Source organism: Pomacea canaliculata, linkage group LG11, assembly GCF_003073045.1.
Source record: "Pomacea canaliculata isolate SZHN2017 linkage group LG11, ASM307304v1, whole genome shotgun sequence".
In the NCBI taxonomy this organism is placed as follows: domain Eukaryota; kingdom Metazoa; phylum Mollusca; class Gastropoda; order Architaenioglossa; family Ampullariidae; genus Pomacea; species Pomacea canaliculata.
The window spans coordinates 7,675,985-7,695,996 of NC_037600.1; the positions used below are offsets into that span (position 1 = coordinate 7,675,985).

Consider the following 20,012-nt stretch of genomic DNA (forward strand, 5'->3'; position numbering starts at 1 on the left):
TGAAGGCAAGTAAGATGTTTATGATCTAGTTGGTCACAGACATGCATGGTATATGTACACTTCTATAATTGACTTTATTCTGATATATAAAGTGTTTCCTCTTGCATAAATCACATAAGAAAAATTTGCGTAAAGGGCAGGGGGGTCGGAAAAACTAAGTGATTTATCATTGATGGTTTTGGTTAGAAAGAATACTCTATGTCACTTTTTAATGAACCAAACATAGAAAAACTAGTATTTCCTAATTGCTTTTTGCTACATGTCACTGACACTGTCTTGTGTTTATAAAAACATCACTCAGAAATAAAAGTTTCTTGATATTCCAGTAATATTAACAAAGTTATGATCTACTTTTATACATAACTGTAACTGATTACTAAAGCCCAATATGTTTATGTGAGGGTCAGAAATCTCAAAAAAATTTTGTGAGTGGTCTTTGCACATTACAGATGGGAAAAATGGGACTATATGCATTATCAGATCAAAAAAAGACAAAAAATTTGTAATTTTGTTATATATCCTTATTGCTGTGATCACCAGTATTCACAGAGCGAGAGAGATTATACAGGTGGTTCATGTATCTTGCAGTCAAGGACATTGTGGTGTTGAGGCTACCATGAAGAGGATCGCCCAAGACTACAGCTGGAGATCCATCAAGGCTGATGTACGAAAATACGTAAGATACAATTTTATCCTAAGCCAACATGTACAGGTATCAGCTACTTTATCAAGTCATGTAACAAAGAAAAAAAAAAATTAGAAAAATTAATTAGAAGTTATGTCTGGGTGTTTGTCTTTTTTTTAACCCCTTGGAATTTGGTTTGTGAATGTAGGTTTTGGTTTGTGCATGATACCTCTATCAATCAGCACTAAAACAATCCAGAGTTATAAAACGTTTCTGAAATTATTACTTTGTGGACTGCCATCTAGCAGTTTTCAGACTTAGAAAACATATGATCTTTTACATGATGCTTAACATATGCTGACATAATAAACCTGGGAGTTGTAAAATATTTTCTGAGACAGTAGATGTGAAATTTCAGATTAGAGCATGTGTCACCTGCCACAATTATGAGAAAGTTAAGACGCAGGCTCCTCTTACGATACCCATCAAGATGTCACAGCCACTTGTTGACATGGATCTGATTGGTATGCACACAATTTATTAAAATGCATAGGACAGTGTACTAAAGGACAACAGAAACTGATTTCATTGCACTTATATTTAACTCTTAAATGCTAAGTGCATTTATCATTCTGCATGATTATGGTGCTGGTGCTGCTCATAAGGGGAATGGTGGAAGGGTGGTAAGCATCTGGATAACAAGGTCCACTACTAAGGCCAGTCTTGAGTGATGATCAGCAGGTCCTGCCTCACAGACTATGGAAGGATGCCTGTAAGAAACCAGTCTGTTGTCTCTGGTCCCATATCAGAATAAGTCAGCAGGTGTTTTCAGTAACCCTTTTTGATCGCTGTGCTGAAGTTGCTGGTTGATCAAATAATTGTTCTGGTCTTTTCATGTGTGTAAAGTCAAACTTGAGGAAAAGCCTCCAAAGAATCAAGATGAGGAATCAGGCGGAGGGCTGACAAGAACAGGTGATGAATATTTGTTGGTAAGATTTGATGGGACATAATTTTATATCTGTTGCATGTCATATTTAGTCAGCCATCCACTTTTTCTGGCTAATATATTGTCAAATGCAGTAATGTTTGTCTTTCCAGTTGATCTTTGACCTTGTGCTCAGAGTTGGCAATGACAATCTTGTACAATATTTTCACATCTGTCTGATGTGGCCAACAGCATTTGTGTTGTTGCTGAACCATTGCTCTTTTTATTTAATCTTCTCTGTAGGACCTAGAAGTCCATGGACGGGAGCAGAAGTGCATGGAGTCCATCAGTACTTTATTCTGGATCCAACGGGCCTGAGGATAATGACAGACAGCAGCATTGGCAGTTTTCTGATTCAACAACCAGTGGTCCAGAGGGTACCTGTGGCAGGGCAAAACTACCTGTTGAGGAACAGGTAACTGCAATACCTGCACATTAATCAGTTGCTTGTTTGAGTGTCATGCAATGTGAAAAGCGCACGTGAGCCAGCAAAGACAATGAGCTTGCGTGTGATGTTGGTGTCAGCTGCATTTAGTTTCAGACTGGAAATAGGAGGTAATTTTTTTACCTACAGCCTGAAACAGTTGGATTTTTTTTTTTATTTGTGCCTTTACTTTGTTTCAGGAAGATAGACCAGACCTAATCCATAATTTATAGTAGTCCAGGGTGACTTGTCACAAATATTGGTGATTTACCAGCTGTGGGATGGCATCCTGTTGGCGTACACACTTGCATTACCCAGTTTCACATGCACCAGGCCACCTGTTTCACATGGCTGACGGGTGTTTTTTTCTGGATACTCTGGCCTCACTTCATAATAATCCAGGATGCAGCCCACAAAATTTCCAAAATAAAAAAAATTCTGATTTGACCTCTACACTTCCTTTTATTGTACTGATAAGCTACAGCGCGCCATGCATGCTGTGTGGTGTCTTTGTGTGAGGCAGCATTTTGGACCATTGCAGTACAATCTGTCCTGTTACAAGGCAAATCATGTATAACATTCTGAATTCTTATTATGTAATATGACAAATGAGATAGTGTTGTTTTGTAGCATCAAGGCTGATATATGAGAAAACAAGTAATTTTGAATTGTTGTGGGTGTGTGTTTGCTATGTAGGGTTTTAAATGCTATGAGCTTGTATAATTGACCTTGTATAATTGATATTGCCATGATTGGTTTGCTGTTGTTTATTGGAGACTGTGTAAAGAGGCTACAACATTTTAGTTGATCATAACTCTTGTTTTTTTCTCATCGGTTGAATGTGCTTTTCTGACATACATGTTTTTGTATGAAAGTGCTTTGCAAGGTGCCTGAGGAATGTAAAGAAAAGTATTATTAGTTGTAAATGTCACTTTGAAGACATTTTTATGCAATTCTTCATCATGGTAACCATGCCATTGATATCATAGAAGAATAATTGCATGTCGATATCGTAATCTAGAGCCTGATGATCCAAATATTATTGTTTGTTTGATGAAAAACGATCGGTAGATTGCTGTACAATCCTCCAAACCAACCATCCATCTCACCTCTCTTTCTCACTGTCAGTTGACAGTGTGTCATCCTCGTGTCTGATGATTTCGGGGCTGAAGACTACTAGCAAGGGCTTTAAAAAAAATGTGCAGAAGCTTTCACAACAACCGGCCCATACTGATAAATAGTCGTGCTGGGTCGTACGCTTCACCTGAGCTCAGTTTCTTATCGCAAATGCGATTGGTCACCACATTACAACACCTCAGGGTGCGCACACCCGGTGTTCGAGAGAGTTGAAGATTTTCAAACTATACAAAATTCCTTCGTCGTCGTCATTACAAACCACGTTGTGTCGATTACAAAAAAATGGCAGCACCCAAAGGTCTGCTTAGCGCGTGTGTCTTGAGTCTGATGCTTTTTACAGGTAAGTTACAACAGATTCATCTCCTGTAGTTATGTATATCTACAAGTAGTTTGAGATGGAAGCCACTTAGTACAAAATTGTTATCAGTTTTTTTTTTTTTTTTGCATTGTGATTATTCTGCCCTGAGGTAACAAGCGCTGTAAAAGCTGTTGGCAAAAGGTTTTATCAATGATCGTGTTCAAACGCTAGCTACTCGATGCTCGTTGTGGTATCAGAATGAGGTCATGAGGCTATTATAGAAGTGAGAAGATGAACTTGTCCGGCAGGCCTTGACTCAGAGTAACTTTCCCAAATGATAAGTAATAATAGTTTCTATTCGAAAGGTTAGTTTGCTAAACGTAGGCTACTGGAAGAAAATCTTTGTGAAAATGTCCGTATGTGCATCTGTCGTGTTGCTTGGTGTGTGTGTATCTCTATTTTACCTCATCGTGCAAACATGAAGTTAGAGGCGCACCCCAGATTGCGCTGCAGGTGGCAGAAGACGGCAACTACACCATCTCCTGGCCCAACGGCACAGTATGGCTACGCAGCGCACCGCCCTTCTTCACCGTCAACAACGTCACATACTCCGCTGCAGACTCCACGCTGACCTTGCTGGGGGTCAACCAGACCGTGCACCTGAACGAAGGCTACGTTTCCAACGACATCTACTACAGCGCCAACGGGACTCTGATCGTTGCGTCCATCCTCGATTTCAGCGCATACAACTTTCTCACCTTCTCTGTCGTAAGTGTATACTGAGTGACCTAAGTTTGACAGAACATTGTTTACACTCGGTGACATGGAACTAACCCTGATGATGAGGAGGATGATGATGATGGATGATGATGATGATGATGATCTTTCAAGATAATTTTGCTTAGTGCCTCATATTTTCAGAATTTTCCACTTGGTGCCAATGGAACATCAATGGTATCAGCCGATGAAGTCATTTGTGGATTCCCAGGGTTCCACATAGACCCCGCCCCTGCACGACTGGCTTACATGTCCTATGGAGACAATCTGCAGCGCCCAGCTATTGGCAGGTAAAACACAAACACACACACATACACACAAGCTTACCTAATTTATTTAATATTTCATTAGCTTTCTGAAATGTGTTACAAGACGCTAATGCATACATTTTTTACAACCACATAGAAACTGATGTCTACTCATCAAAGTCTTCTACAGGACATCCCTGAAACCCATTCCATTTGAATACCCCAAAATGACCAGAAATATAGTCTTCGTGATTAATTCTTCCTTTCCTGGGCGGTAATTATGAAGCAAGGGTGAGTCGCTGCCCTGGGGGAACATGGGGAACTCGAGAACCAGCGCCTTATTTCCAAAATTGTAAAGTGTAGCTATAAATCGGTGGCAAGTGTTTCCTGGAGTAAAGAAACACGAAGCAGTGTCCGAGAGGTATGAACACCAGTATATAACTTCGCAAACTATACTTTTTTTCCTTCCGTTTCAAACTTTGCCCTGGGTAAATGACTTCTTCTCGCTTCATAACTGCTCTAGAGATACATCGCCTTATACAGAACGAGATCAAACACACTGATATCACAAATGCTCATGGGTATGTTTACATCGCCAAAGCTGCATTCAGTGGGGGACCATGGACTATGTACTCATTGAGCATATCAAGCGTGTGTATCTGGATGTGTTGTTTATTCCTGCTTGATAGTGTCTGTACTTCGCAGATGGCAGAATGACTCAGTGCTGCTGTACCGGGGAAGACTGGGCTCAGGACCCTTGGTCTTGTTTGACAAAAACAACAGCGCAATGGTCGTGGGGCCCAGCTCGAGTTTCGGGTCAGCCTCGCTCTGGCAGGACCACCAAACCTCAGCGGTGTACTGGGGCATCATGGGCAGTGTCAAGTTGCTTCATGAGAATTTCACTTATAGCGTGCTGCTGAGCGCTGTCCAAGGAGTCAGAGATGTGAGTGTTAGTGACGTATACGCCTTCCGAGTGTACATGGTATGCGATCAGATTGACCACCCTCTCAAAAAAGAGGAAGAAAAATGATGATGATGATGATGATAATGAAATAATAAAGGTGTTGATGATGATGATAATGCCAACAATATTAATGAGTTGGTGTAGATGGGGAAGAAGAAAAAGATAATAATGATGAATATCCATAGTAAAGACAAAGATGATGAAAGAAGTAGAAGACGATGTAAAGAACAGATCGGTAGGGACAGCGTGGCAGTCGAACTGGTACGAGAGTTCAGTAATACTACCTGTCATGTCTTTTAAAACATTATTATCTTTTTCTACGGTTGTCATTTGCGAAGGCTGTGGGTGTGTGGGCGTTCACACTAGCCTCAAACTTCACCAAGGCAGCTGCGGAGACGGGACACCCCGCCGAACCCCCTGCTTCGTCCGTCTTTGGAACCCTCGGCTACTGGACAAGCCTCGGTGAGTCGTAGCCACAGAAAGATCACCAACATGCATTTCGCGTGGATTGCATATTTGGTGGTCTAGAAAATGCATCCGCTGGCCTAACAGATTAAACTTGTCAGATTTTGTTAGCATGCGCAATCAGTTTAATGTCCAGCTGTGCCCACATTTCCCTTAAATTTAAATTAATGGTCTTAGATAAATTTTTTTCTAAAGACATCCACACAGGCCCGTTCTTAGCCACCGCGGGGCCCGAGGCAAAGGGCATGTGCGGGTCCCTCACGCCACGATCACACGGTTTTGGTTGGGATCTAAAGTCACTTTTTTCCTCAGGGATATCTCGTCTTTTATCATTGACAGCACGCTGTATACACATTACAACATAAGCCTACTATTAATTTAAAAGCGCGGGGCCCTAGTCAGATGCCTCGTCCGCCTGCCCCTAAGCACGGCCCTGACTGCAATGAGTGATAATGAGAATGCGAATGAGCAGGCAAAGATGTGCCTAAAACTACCAGACTAGGTGCGATCAGTCAGGTAGGAATAGGATCAGTTCAAATCTGGGCCAGAGAGACAGAAAGTAACAATAATGCGCTGGAGAAGGATGTCATGGTCGAGTGCATCAAACGCATCCGCCACACCCAGCATTGACAGCAAGGAGATGTATCACGGACCAGCCAATGACAGTGATTTTCCTGGTCACATGACCCCTTTCTACACAAGAGTTAAATGAATGGGGTAAATGAATGTGAGAATGTACCAGGAAGTCAGAGATTGAAAGGGTTAACGGATACACCCCAAAAATATGTAGAGCAGTTAGTTTAGTCAACTTTGTTTAGTCCTTGTTACTCCTAGAGGAGCATAGGGCCGCAACAACATCCGGGCATGCTGATTTGTCACTTTTCATGCTTTGATGATTTCTGTCAGTGGGAGGGCTGTTCTTGACGTGAAGTTGTTCAGTTGCTGGTGGTATGTCAAGTATAGATGGTTGACGAGGTCAATTCAGGATCACTTCGAAGTGTTCCATCCAGTGGATGAAACGGTGGAATATTCATAGACTGATAGAAAGTGAATGGGAGCGCTATCCTTTTACTTATAGTGTGACGTGTATATCTAGACTGAATTTTGAGAAAGCAGCATATTAAGAGGTTATAGAGCATTTTAATTAATGTCATAGGTATAAAACAGCTTTTGACATGTTTGATCTGCTAGTTATTCGTGCGGTCTTGACTGTGCAATCCCGGACCCACACAAAAGAAAAAAATATGATTTGAGCAGCCTCAGGCAATCATTGTGTTATTTGTTGAAAGAACGTGCAACTGTTCAGTGAGTTGTGTGAACCATTCTTGCTCCGACAAGGTGTGATCCATTCTGCAAGCAGATATTAAGTCATTCATCACACACAGCGGCACCTTCTCAGCTGTATGGTTCTCACGATAGACTAACTGAAATGGTTCAAATAGATCAGTGATGCACAATCTTTTTCGGCCTGCGGGCCATATTCCCTTCCGACACGCGTGTCGCGGGCCGCTTCACCGCAAAAATTACAAAAAATTTTTTAAAAAAATAGAACATACCATTTTTATTAGAAAAAAGTTGTACTTAGTGGGATATTTGAAGCTGCTTTTCCGAAACCAGCTTCTGAATGTCTACCTTTCCTCGGCTTAACCAGCGGACTTCACTGTGAAAGAGAACGTCTTCATATTCGCATTCTATTTTTGTCAAAAATTCCTTGAAAGTTCTGTGGTTCAACGCCTGTGATCCGATGAAGTTTACAGTGCTGACCACAATCTTCATCACATGGTCCAGATTCAACACCTTGCCACAGAGATTTTGTCGGTGAATAATGCAATGAAGCCGCAGAGGCTCGGTTCCATTAGACTCGACGACTTTTCTAATAACCCTTGATGCCAGTCCGCTGTGGCATCCAACCATACTTCTGGCACCATCGGTAGTTACTCCCACTAATTTTTCCCAAGGAAGAGCAAGACCCTCTATTACGGCTGAAACTTCTTTGAATAGGTCTTCGCCAGTGGTGTTCCCGTGCATGCCCCTCAAGGCCGCTAACTCTTCTGTAAGTTCAAAATCGCTGTTTGTACCGCGAATAAATACCAAGAGTTGAGCGGTGTCGGATGAGTCGGTTGACTCGTCAGCAGCAATAGAAAACATTTCGAAACGTGCTGCTTTGTCCCTTAGTTTTGACTGGAGATGTTTCCCCATATCTTCCACTCGCCGTGCAATTGTCGTGCGAGAAAGGCTGACGGCATCAAATGCATTCTTTTTTCCAGGACACAGTTCCTCCACCACTGCTAGCAAGCACTTTTTTACGCATTCACCGTCGGAAAATGGCTTCACTTCTCTGCTCAAAATGTGAGCAACTCGGTAGCTTGCAATTACCGCCGCCTCATTTTCTTGTCTTTTCTTGCTAAATATTCTCGTCAAGCCTCCAATTTCTTGACGTAACTTACCAATCTTTTCTGTGCGGCTCGAACCAAGGATGCCATCATACTTGTACTTGTGCTTTGTTTCATAGTGCCGTTTAATGTTGTGTTCCTTAAAAACAGCCACACTTTCTTTGCAAATCAAACACGTTGGCTTGCTATCATGTTGTATAAAAAAGTACAGATCTGTCCACTTTTCTTGAAAGTTTCTGCACTCTGAGTCAACTCTTCGTTTCTTCGGCTTTCCCATTTCACCGGCGCACAACTGTCACCCGCCACGACTAAAGGACATTTTAGTACTATGTCACAAACCTGCTGTGTTATTTTCTTTAAAATTTTTTTTTTTTAAGCTAGGAAGGGGATAGGAAATTGGAAAGGGGGAGGTTGGAAGTGTCAACAGTCTGAGGCGGGCCGCGCCATACGGGGATGGCCGGCTGATCTGTGTTTAATTAAGTTTGGTGTTGATAGGTTGTTTTGTTGGAAGAACAAAGGAAAGAGTGTAGTATTGTTTTGTATGTGTGTGGTGTGACTGGTTTTTTTTTTCTTGACGAGAGAGGAGCGGACGGGTTTTTCTATTGCAAACAAGTCTTGAACGACTTGTGGTGTAGTCCTGAATTTGCTACTTATCTAAAGATTGGTTTTGTTTTTCTCTCCAGGTTTTCTTTGTGTTTTTATTTCACTTTTGGTTAATTGTTCTTCGTCTACTCGCCTTATCCGCCTGGGGTTCCTGACCAGCGCTGAGTTGAAAATAATTTCAAGAAGATTCCTCGTCTGAAAGGCACTGTAGAGTGCAGGTGACATACTAGAGGCCCCGAAAGGTGTTGAGGGTCAATTTTGTGCAGTTTGACTTTTCTTTAAAAATGGATTCCTTGGTTATTGAACTAACAGGAAAATACACTGCTATGTTAAACTAAAAGTCAGAAATTGTCTTAAAATACATTTTAATCGAGGTACCCCCAGGCGATCCGTCCTGATTTCCACAGGAAAATGACGAAATTCAAACGCTGTTTTGGTATTGTTTCCCTGTAAGAACCCCACTGTTTTATACCTTGCTAGAAAGCCCGGAGTCTGTATTTTCAATCTGTTTAACGACTGATTGAAATATTAACCAATCAAAAGACCACTAATCCCCTGTGGACTGCGGCGTCCCTCGTTCTCAACCACTGGTTTCCTCCAAAGACGAAAATCAAGAATGAAATCTATCAAAAGATTGAGAGACGCCCCATACATAGGGATAAATACTTCTTCCCTTTTTTTCGTTTTTTTTGGGGTTTTTTTTTTTTTTCATTATTATTACTAACATGCCGATTTCCTGTACTGTGGGCAGAAGCTTCGCGGGCCGTAGGTTGTGCATCCCTGATGTATATCAATACCAAGATTCTCATTTGACATTGAGTTGCTAATTCCCCCATGTGGGGGATGGGATCGAACCTGGAGCTGCTTTCTGCCAGGCCGACCCGTGAGAGACTTGGGGTCTTGCCACGAATACTACGAGGAGGTCTACCTTCAGTTTAAGTCCAAAGTCCTCCGGAGTAGGACGTATCAGACTTAACCTGAGGACGACTACAACCAGAATGGAATCAAGAGTACTTGCAGCGATCTGGCAACCCCAACGACCCTAACGTCCACAACATTTTAGTCTGGCTTTCCGTGATATTCGGGTTGAGCAGTTTTTGGTTTTGTTCTTTTCTGGGATTTTGTTGGTTTTTTTTTGTTTTGTTTTTTTGTTTTTTTGGTTTTTTTTTTTTTTTCATATTCTTGCAGGAGACCTTAACTGCATCACTAACTCTAAACTAGACAAAATTGGAGGAAACCCACACAAAGGAAAAGCCGGTCACGCCGAACTATCGAACTATCCTATGGGGGGCCGAGAGCCGTAAGAACACTTACTTTTTAATCGTGAGGCTGTTTGCCTCAGAGTGGTCCGAAGTGGTGATGTGCTATTCTTGTCATAGAAAGGGCTTATCAAACAAGCAAAATTGATATCAAATCACAAAAAAGTGTCATGATCATGATTTTTTGGAGTTGTTTGTATAAAAACAAAAAAATGAAGCAAATGGCAATCAAAAGAAGAGAAGCACTAACGATATCTTTCTTGGGACTGGTTTTCGTTTTATAAAAGCACTGTCAGAAGCATCTGCTTCTCATTTCAATGTATCTTCTGTATGTATCTGAGGATGCAGACACTTCTCCGGTATGAGATGCTGCCACAAAATAAAAAAAAAAAAAAAAAAAAAATAGAGACATGTCATTACACCATACAGAGGCAGCCTTGGCAGTACGCGGGTCCCTGCGGGGCAGAGAGCCACAAGTGTAGACTATATACTGTACAGGGACATGTGTTTCAAAATAATAATAGATGTTCATGTATAAAGTAATAATGTACAGGTAGTCCTCGGGTTACGACGGTCTCGAGTTACGTCGTTTCGTGGTTACGACACTCATTCCCACTTACAGCGACAGTGATAACAAAGCAACGTAGTGGGCTTATTACTGAGATGGAAAGATTATTGGCGCTTTGGTTGCAAGACCATAATCAACGCCGTATCCCTGTGAGTTTTATGAGTATTCAGGAGAAGGCTAGGTGACTGTTCGAGGCGTTGAAAAGAGAAAAGGGGGAAGGAAGTGAAAGTGAAGAATTTGTGGTGAGTATAGGGGTTGGTTTATGAGGTTTAAGGATCGTGCCAACTTCCATAACATTAAAGTGCAAGGTGAAGCTGCCAGTTTTGATGAGAAAGCAGCAACTGAGTTTCCTAATGCATTGGCTAAGATAATTGAGGAGGGTGGTTACTGTGCTCAACAAGTGTTCAACGTGGATGAGACAGGCTTGTTTTTTAAACGTCTGCCTAACGTAACACTGTTTATTACTGTTACAGCACTTACAGTACAGTATTTCATTATTAAACGTACTGTACTACAATATTGTACTGTACTTATGTTTATTGATAATTATGTAGGGTACTGTGTTAGGATAGGTGTTTGGATAGGCTAAGTGTTTGTAGTACTGTACTGTTATCATGGTACAGTACTGTATGAAAGTATGATCCGACTTACGTCGAAATTCGGTTTACGACGTCGCGTTGAGAACGGATCCCCGTCGTAAGTCGAGGACTACCTGTATATAATAATGTTCATGCATACAGTGAAACCGTACTAGTGTGCTAGCAGTTCAGAGATAAAAGAGCGATCCAGCAGACGACACTGCAATGACCAAATGGTCATCAAGAGTAACATCATGTTTATTATTACCAAGTTTTATTATTTGACATTGTATTGTTATTTCCCCTTCTGGGGAGTGAGTCGCAGGTCCACCCGTGAGAAAGGTGCACCTGCCACAACGAGACGGTCCTCTGGGGGGAGGATCTCCGACTATTATTCTCAAGTCAGAAAACTACTTATCTACAGTTTGTTGGAAGCAAACCTGTGAACCTAATGTCATTAACGTTGACAACAGTATAGTCTGGCTTTCCGTGATATTCGGGTTGAGCAGCATAGCATGCAAATTAAATAGCTTTTAATGTAGATAACTGCAAGTTTTGTAAGACTTTTTGTAAAAATATTACACATATTTTTTAAAAAATGTTTTACCATATTTTTTACATTTATTTGTCACTAAGAAAACAGAAGAAACATCGTAATTAAAATGGTAGTTATCTTTTCTAAGCATAAACAAGGGAAACAACCCTGCCCTCAGTAGCTCTAGTACTTCTTAACTAGACACAAACGAGAACTTTTAGGAAAGCTAGGCTGTCACCTAGGGCGCAGTCTATAGCTGTACTAAGCTGCTTGTCTTTGGCATGGCGCTCCTTGATCGTGGGTCGTGCAGATGGTGGGACTTGAGGGTTCAGAGGAGCTCGGGTTGTCTCCATGGAACGTATGTGGTCGTGTGGGTCAGGGTGGCGCGGTTGTTGTCTGCATTGGACTTACCGGTCACCTTCTGATTTGTTTCTTTGCTCTAGGCCAGTCTAGGGCAGTGATGCCCAACCTTTTTCGGCCTGCGGGCCATATCCATTTCGGACAGCCGTGTCGCTGGCCACTTCACCGCAAAAATACAAAAAGGAAAAAAAAAAAATAGAGCAGATACCATTTTTTATTAGAAACAAGTTGTACTTACCATTAATTATATATTAATTAGTGCAGGCCCGTTCTTAGCCCCCGCGGGGCCCGAGGCAAAGGGCATGTGCGGGGCCCTCACGTCACGATCACACGGTTTTCCATATGCCTATAGTTACCATATCAATCAAAAGCGCGGGGCCCCTTGAAGCGCGGGGCCCTAGGCAGATGCCTCGTCCGCCTACCCCTAAGCACGGCCCTGCATCCACACATGAACAGTGGTGGAAATTTTAAGCACTTGGATATTTGTGGTGGAAAAAGAAGATATTGTGGGGATAGCTATGATCAAGAACTTGACCTATCAGTGTGACGTATGGACAAAATTCGATTCGCTTGGTTACATGTTCAGGTTCCGACTATTACACGTCACCGGAAGTAGGAAGAACGTATGAAGACACGCTGGCTGATGTACGGCGAGACGCCAACAACGACACTGGAAACTGGGTACCTCGCCTGGCTTATGGGTACGTGGAACAGATAGAGAGAGAGAAATTGTCTCTGCTTCTTCTTTCTCAGTTCTCGCGCCCTCCACACTTTCACTCAGTTTCATGGTTCATTTTTTTCGGAGGATCGGGAGTAATTTTGTCCCTCTCCTCTCTCCCAATGTGTGTGTGTTTGCGTGTTTTCTAAACTGACCTAGCAGGATGGATCGCTAAAGAAAGGGGGAATGCCTGTTCCATGGCACCTAGCATTAACATTTTCTACTTCTATTAATATGATGTATCAATTAATATTATATTATTCAATTATTATATTTATAAATTAATATGTGCTTGCATGCCTATATGTAAAGCGCCTTAATTGAGTCTGGCTGATGCTGGAAAAAGGCGTTATACAAATGTGCTATTTATTTACTTATCATTACTTGTCTGAAGGCTGCTTTTGTACCCAGGTATGTGGAACTAGACACATGGTGGTACCAGAAAGGTCAGGCTGGTGACGGGGTTAAGACGTGGGTATCCGACATAAGCAAACTTCCAAACGGAATCATGTGAGTGGACTATTTTTTATGAGCCTCTTTAATTGATTTATCTTTGTTTGTATGTCATGCAACATTAATCATTTTCCCAGTTATCATGTCTTTTCGTCTCTCCATCCTCAGCTCTGCTTTTCCGACTTTTAATATTTATCATTTCTGTCACATTCTTTCTAAATTTTTGAAAATAAGACAAAGGAGTCAGAAGAAGATAATTATTGGCGAATGATTGACGTTTGTTGAGCGTTTCTGATGTTAAATAATAATTGAACAATCTTATTAACATTACAGGGGTGTGGTCAACCGTACGGAAAATTGGAAAGTGTTAGCCTCTGGGGGTATGTGGGCGAACGACACCACGTACGCCGTGCAAAATGGCGGCCAGTACGCCTTCCTGATGGGCAACGCATGCGCACTGCCAGCGGATACGGTGAGGAATAAATCGCCGATTCAGCTATAAAATAATTTGATTTTGATCACAGAACTGAAAAAAAAATTCTTTGAATCGGGGATATTCTTTCCAGGTGAGCAGTCAAGGAAGCATCGCAATGTAAGGAGACTTTTTTTTATTACAGTGTTGTCGTACCTTGTTTTTTTGTTTTTGTTTTTTTTTTTATTTATTCATTTTAATTGTTTCCTATGGTATGAATGAATTTAAATGTGAGACCAGGAAAATGTATGGGTACAGTTATAGCTCAAAAGCACAGTACAAATAATCCTTTGCTTGCTTTCTTCTTTCGGATCACACGTGTTTGTGTTTTTTTTTTAAGGCCTTCTGGAGTTACCTTTTTCGTGGAGCAGCAGCTGACGGTGTTGCGGCGTACATACAGGTTAGCTGGTGCTCAAATCATTCGAATTCTCTGTAGTGAGATCACTTCTCAGTCAAGTAGTACATCTAAAAATAGCATAAAATCGCTATATCGCAATCGCGAACTCTTCGATCCTCAAAAGCGTTTCTATAAAACACACACAAACAATACCGAGTACGATGTTCCCCCTACACACGAAGAAACATTTAAAGTTCAGAGCAAAATGCTCTAAAATAAACTTTAAACTTTGAGAAATACAATTTCAATCCCCTAAAATATCTTTAAGTAAACAAATTATCTATCCTTTCCGTTCTGTAAATGTATGTTTTGTTCTCAGTACGACATGGACAAACAGTTTTCGTGTATGACATCAGCGGAATTTGACTTGGAGCTCGTCAGCAAGTGGTTGTCGCAGCTTTATTCCGGCGCCACAGAAAACTTGGTGGAGGTTATGTACGGTCCTACAATCCCGCGGGTCCTTATGGAGACTTCCTTTGTCCTGCGACAACCGGCTGTTGTGAGTTATGGGATATAACCGACTTTTGTCGTGTTACAACTGGCTGTTGTTGATTTATGGATATAACCGATTGTTCTCGTGAATTACTACCGGCTGTTGTAAGTTGAAGTCAGCCGTCGTCGTTGTCATGAGTTCAGTTGGGGGCGGAATGGCAAAAGCGCCTGTCACCTCGACAGTGAGAATTTTGTGTCGAAGCTCTGTGTCTGTGAGAGACAGAGATAAGTTGAATGATGGTGAATGAATTTGTAAGACGCATTAGATGCCTATTGATAGGTGTTAACATCATGATCATGTGTCTTGCCTAATCGATAGGATCACATGTTTTAACATTAGTTATAATTTTACAAGTGCTTCATTGTTAGCACTTTCAGCTTTCTTAACTATCCAAACTCATTGTGAAACTCTTTTTAAAGCTTTCATCTAACTGAAAGTATCTGGCTTTGTACATGAGTATTCACCTCGTTACAAACTAGCCATCTGACTTCATGGCAGCCAAAAATAGTGTTTTTAAAACGGGTTTTTTTGGTGCTATATAGTGTTTTTGAACTTTCTTTCAGGTTCAAGTGGGTTCTGGCAGTGTAAAGGATGCCAATCACTGGAAAGTGGGCTTGGCCAACATTTTTGTCGACGCCCTGAGACTCCGCCCTTTCTTTGGCGCATTTAAATCCTACAGGAATGAATCAGGTTCTAATTTTGATTTTTTTTCCTCCCCGCACACATCTCTCTTTCGCTGCCTTTTTAAATTGTAAAATAAAACCTGGTTGACCATCGTCGTCGTCCAGCCACCATCAGTTATCCAGCCATCAACCACTCCCATCGTCTACCACCATCCATAAACCTATCAGCTCTTCATTCATCAATCCTCTTCCTCCTCATCCACCTTCGATCATCCATCAACCGTCCTGAATCATCCATCAGCAGCAGCATAATTGCTGTCGTCATCGTCATCACCATTATTAGCACCATGATTGTCGTCGGCCTGTGTGCTTATGTGTTCCTGTTCCTCTTTGAGTGTCCCTTCTGGGTCGCATAACTATTGAATAAATGAAAATATAAGATAATCATCCTTAGTTCTAGATGTTGGATAAAAGATGTGCCTTTTTAAATTGAAGTGTGTGTAAAAAATAATAACAGTAGTTGTTTTGTTCTGAGAGTGACCGCTCTAACGATCGTGTATAATTTGCTCGCTATCCTCTTAGACCCAGCTACGCAGCTGTCGCCTGAGCTATACAGTTTGTTAGCTACACTAACTGGAGGACCCGTTGGCATTGGCGACAGAGTTGGGACTTCAAACCGGACGATAATCACCAGGTTCTCTCTCTTTCTCATCGTCTCTCTCTCTCTTCGTCTGTGTGTATGTGCAAATTCTCGCCGTTTGCCCAATCCTTAGAAAAGTTTGCAGGGTTACTTGTTTTCTACTATATACTATATGCGTGATTTTTGTTTCTGAATATTTTAATTTTGTGTTTAATAGTTATGTTACCTGGGCGTTTTGTTCTACCTTTTGATCTGCCCCACGAGCGCACTGAACGCTGACAGCCTGTCAGGAGAAAACCATTACACGATCAACTTATTGTACATGATAGTTTTCAGCAAATAATTTCGCTAGGTGCGCTATATGCTTGGTAGGGAAATTAATGAACACTTTGAAAGCGTTTACAAATTGTCATTTGTCATTTTCTTAACTGTTTTGTATAAACAGATGGAAATTTTTCATAGTTTATTGTCCATTCATAGTTTTTTATTGTGAAGAGCTGTTCATGGGGCAGGCTTGGTTTTTATAGTTGTGGGTTGTCACAGGTGAGTGTTGTTCTTACAGGTGTTGTGACAACTTCCGTGGTACCATTTTTCCTCCGTCAGTACCAGCAAAACCCATCGACGCACAGCTTCAACAGGTTTGTGATTTTCCTAATTTCTCCTTCCCCAAAAGGACGGTCCGGTCCGGTTGCGCAACGGTTAGCGCCTGTCACCAACACAGTTAGGGTTTCGCCAAATTGGTTCGGGGGAACTGCCATTTCTTTTTGTCTCGTGTCGTTCCTTTACTGGATTTCATTTTGATTGTGTGTGTAGAGTCTGCCACGTGAGTTTAGATGTGGTTCCCCCTTACATATCGATGAAAAGTCTTTTTTTTTTTCTTTGACCGGGAGAAATAATTCACGCGTATTCCACAGGCTTCAGTTCCTTTTGATATTCGTTGATATGTGTGTGTGTGTGGGGTGGATGGGAGTTGATTCGCCCTGCAGTGAGACTCGCTGAGTGCATATGTCTGTTTGCAATGAGCAAAACGAAAAACTCGTGCATTACACACTATGAAATGTCGCTGTCGTGCAGATGGCCTGGGAGGAAGGCGGGGCGACTGGAGAAGTGTGGAGCACTTTCACCACCACCAAGTTCAACAGCGACTCTAACAACTTCTTCCACGGCATCATCATGGCCACCGGAATGACGTCAGATTTCGCCCTGACTCCAACGGCGGCCGGTCTAACGTTCATTCAGTCTGGGGTAAGACATTAGGAGACACTGGGCACAAGCAGTTGTGTTTCTCTTTTCGGAAGGGGAAAAAATGAAGAAAGTTCGGAGGGAGGAACAAGTTGACTAAGAAAAGATTAGAAATAATGAAAAACATGAGAACGAAGGCATAGGAAGAAACAAGCTCTCACATCATAGCCACACATGCATGATTCGTACTTCATAATCGCACACATACATTTTCAGTGATTCAGTTCTTTCTGTTATAGACATTTTGTTTGGGGGTTAGGCGATTGGTTAAGTTTTGTGTGTTTGTCTGGGGTCTTTCTTGCGACGCTTGGCTGTTTTACACGCAGAGTGAGCAAGTTTATCAGCCGAGAAAGATCTTCGCTTACCACGACTTCAACTTAGTGCATGACTTCACAGACTCCACGCCCTTTACGCTCAAGAATTGCACTCTCCAGAACTTCTGCCTGTACCACGTGGCTCCCGTCATCATATTCAGGTTAGAATGCATTTCCGCTTTGCCGTGTGAAGCGTAACAAAAAGACCATTTGCAGTTGCTTGCTCATTAACAAGAATACAACTGATTACCAAAAAACGTTTTTTTTTTCTTAAATGAAATGAAAAGTAAGTCAAATTTTGATCGGGCACGATTCAGAACAGTCACTTGATTTTTCTCTTTAGATACTACAACAGTGACCACGATAACATCTGTGGATGGTGATGTTTGCAGCCTTGTATCTAAAGATGGAGGCTATAATTCGCTCAGATTTTAGAAAGTAGCATTTTCTGCCGAGCTAAACCTTTTTAAAATGAAGTTGCACTCCACTTACTCCTCACTTTCAATCCCTTCTCTCATCTCCACTCTAGAGGCAAAGAGGTGGTCATCATGGGTGACATGTCCAAGTGGGTGCCCATGTCTCCGGAGAGGATCGTGCGAGTGGACGCCACGGACACGGCCATCTTGGTCAGCGTTCAGGGGGAGCCCTACGAGGAGGTGTATCTGTCCTTCATGGTCGATGGCCGCATTGAGGGGATCGCCGAACAAATCAAAGACGACGGCAAGGCGGTGGTGAAGTACGAAGAGTCCCCACAGAACGCTAGGTCCACCGCGGAACGTGGCTCCGCCATTATCGTCTGCTTCTGCGTATTTATGTATTTCGTCATGAAGTGGCGTCAAAGTTTTTAGGGTACTTGTCTAGGTCATCACGATGTGACGTCATCTGTTCAAGCTTTTGCGTAGTTTAGTCAGGTGACTTTTCATTCATTACACATTTAAATATTTCAAACCAGCATCACGTGTTGTATATTTCACAAAGGCCCCATCTACTTTCCGTAAAGTTTTTTTTTAGTGTCAAGGGCTTATTTTTGAGGAGTTTCATCGCACGTTATTTGTATTTAATCGGTTCACCTGAATAAGAGAGGCAGGAGTTACAGAGAAAGTCCGTGTTGACTTTGATGTAGACGTTTCAAGTGCACGAGGTCTTACGCCATTATACCTAAGTATCACACTTTATAAAGTACATTATTTTTTATTATTAAACAATACATATACAAAACATAAAAACAAACAAACTACCGCATACATCAATTTACATAAATAGATCTACAAACATATCCCTGACAATGTACACAAAAAATTTCCTCCGCCTCGTCATCCCTTAGCCTATAAAAGGACCAGCTTACACTATAGAAACAGCATAGGTTGTAGCAGTTTGTCTTTAACATTTAGTTTATAAAGTACATTATTACTTAGGGCTACTTAAGAATGATTCTGATTTCTCATAAAAGTCTTTGCGTTCATAATTTATATACAATCATTTTGTTAGACTTGGTCTGTTACGAGTGCTTACCTTGATTTGTAGTGTTTGTTGAAAAATGCATACTGAGTTTACGTATGTATATATATAATGTGATAACTTTGTTTATAAAATGAATACCAAATGTGTAGGTGTAATTAATTGTCATTAATTTTAAAGCATACGTTTTTTTTAAATGTGAAACTGTTTTCGGCTAAAGAGTCGCACAACACATTTGATAAAAATAAAGAACGTTTTACGCTCAGTACAATTTATCTTTGATATGAACAAATACATATTACTTTCGCTTACCATACTTTTAGAAGCTAACAAATGGCACAGAATTAACTATTATGCAAAATAAGCAGGAGCGTGGGACACTCGATTACGACACCTTGTCAGCGGAATGCATGCGATATATGTGTCATAACGGTCGTTCTATTTGAACTCAGCACACTCTAAAAATTAATAATAATAAATAAATAGGATCGAGTGGAAATGGTGGTAAGGGGAGGAAAATCATAAACGAGTCAAGGATAACTTTTCTTTGTTCTCCCCGAGACTGCAGTAACAATGTTCAGCTCTCGACAGGCTAGAAACAGGAGACTGTTCGATGGTCAAATGGAAAAACTGTATGTTCAGTTTCTTGCTTCACTTTTAGCACTTAATGAAGCGAAAATGTAATGTCTTTTTAGTTCGACTGCTGAGTCGTGCTATGAGCATGAGTTGGCTAAATCCCCTACAAAATAAACAAAACATAAAATGTTAACAAAAAGCAAAACAAAGAAGCTGATTTTTGCCAGAGAAGCAGTATGTTCACCTTACGTTTGAAATGACTACTTTCTATAAATGTTTACGTAGTCTGACAAATTGGGATGGATATAACGGAAACGATAGAAGGGTCAAGGTTAAGGGTTAACCGTTGTCGGTTATGAAATCAAAAAGACTGAAAGGGCACACTTGTTGAGCTGTGCCTGGAGCAT

The 20,012-nt window shown here is 41.3% G+C and overlaps 1 protein-coding gene across 2 annotated transcripts; it reads left to right on the forward strand.

Moving 5' to 3' along the window:
* The first annotated feature begins 625 nt into the window (after positions 1-625).
* Positions 626-19,294, forward strand: LOC112575303. Of its 2 annotated transcripts, XM_025257059.1 has the most exons (20): positions 626-676; positions 1,044-1,149; positions 1,532-1,597; positions 1,854-2,025; positions 2,235-3,511; positions 3,954-4,237; positions 4,391-4,536; positions 5,200-5,437; positions 5,797-5,920; positions 12,806-12,920; positions 13,349-13,447; positions 13,724-13,862; positions 14,203-14,262; positions 14,579-14,758; positions 15,316-15,442; positions 15,958-16,069; positions 16,578-16,653; positions 17,090-17,260; positions 17,584-17,732; positions 18,101-19,294. In XM_025257059.1, the coding sequence occupies exons 5-20, from the start codon at positions 3,454-3,456 to the stop codon at positions 18,417-18,419; spliced, it is 2,397 nt and encodes a 798-aa protein (XP_025112844.1). In that variant the 5' UTR covers positions 626-676; positions 1,044-1,149; positions 1,532-1,597; positions 1,854-2,025; positions 2,235-3,453; the 3' UTR covers positions 18,420-19,294. The 2 variants fall into 2 exon arrangements, with proteins under 2 accessions (XP_025112844.1, XP_025112846.1); XM_025257061.1 differs by lacking the exon at positions 626-676 and having other exon boundaries at positions 742-1,149.
* The last annotated feature ends 718 nt before the right edge of the window (positions 19,295-20,012 follow it).

Excerpts from the sequence above, each read along its gene's own strand:
- LOC112575303 (XM_025257059.1), top strand. The coding sequence starts at position 3,454 with ATGGCAGCACCCAAAGGTCTGCTTAGCGCGTGTGTCTTGAGTCTGATG. Across the intron at positions 4,537-5,199 it reads CAGCGCCCAGCTATTGGCAG|ATGGCAGAATGACTCAGTGC; the intron begins GTAAAACACAAA and ends TGTACTTCGCAG. Across the intron at positions 12,921-13,348 it reads GTACCTCGCCTGGCTTATGG|GTATGTGGAACTAGACACAT; the intron begins GTACGTGGAACA and ends TTTTGTACCCAG.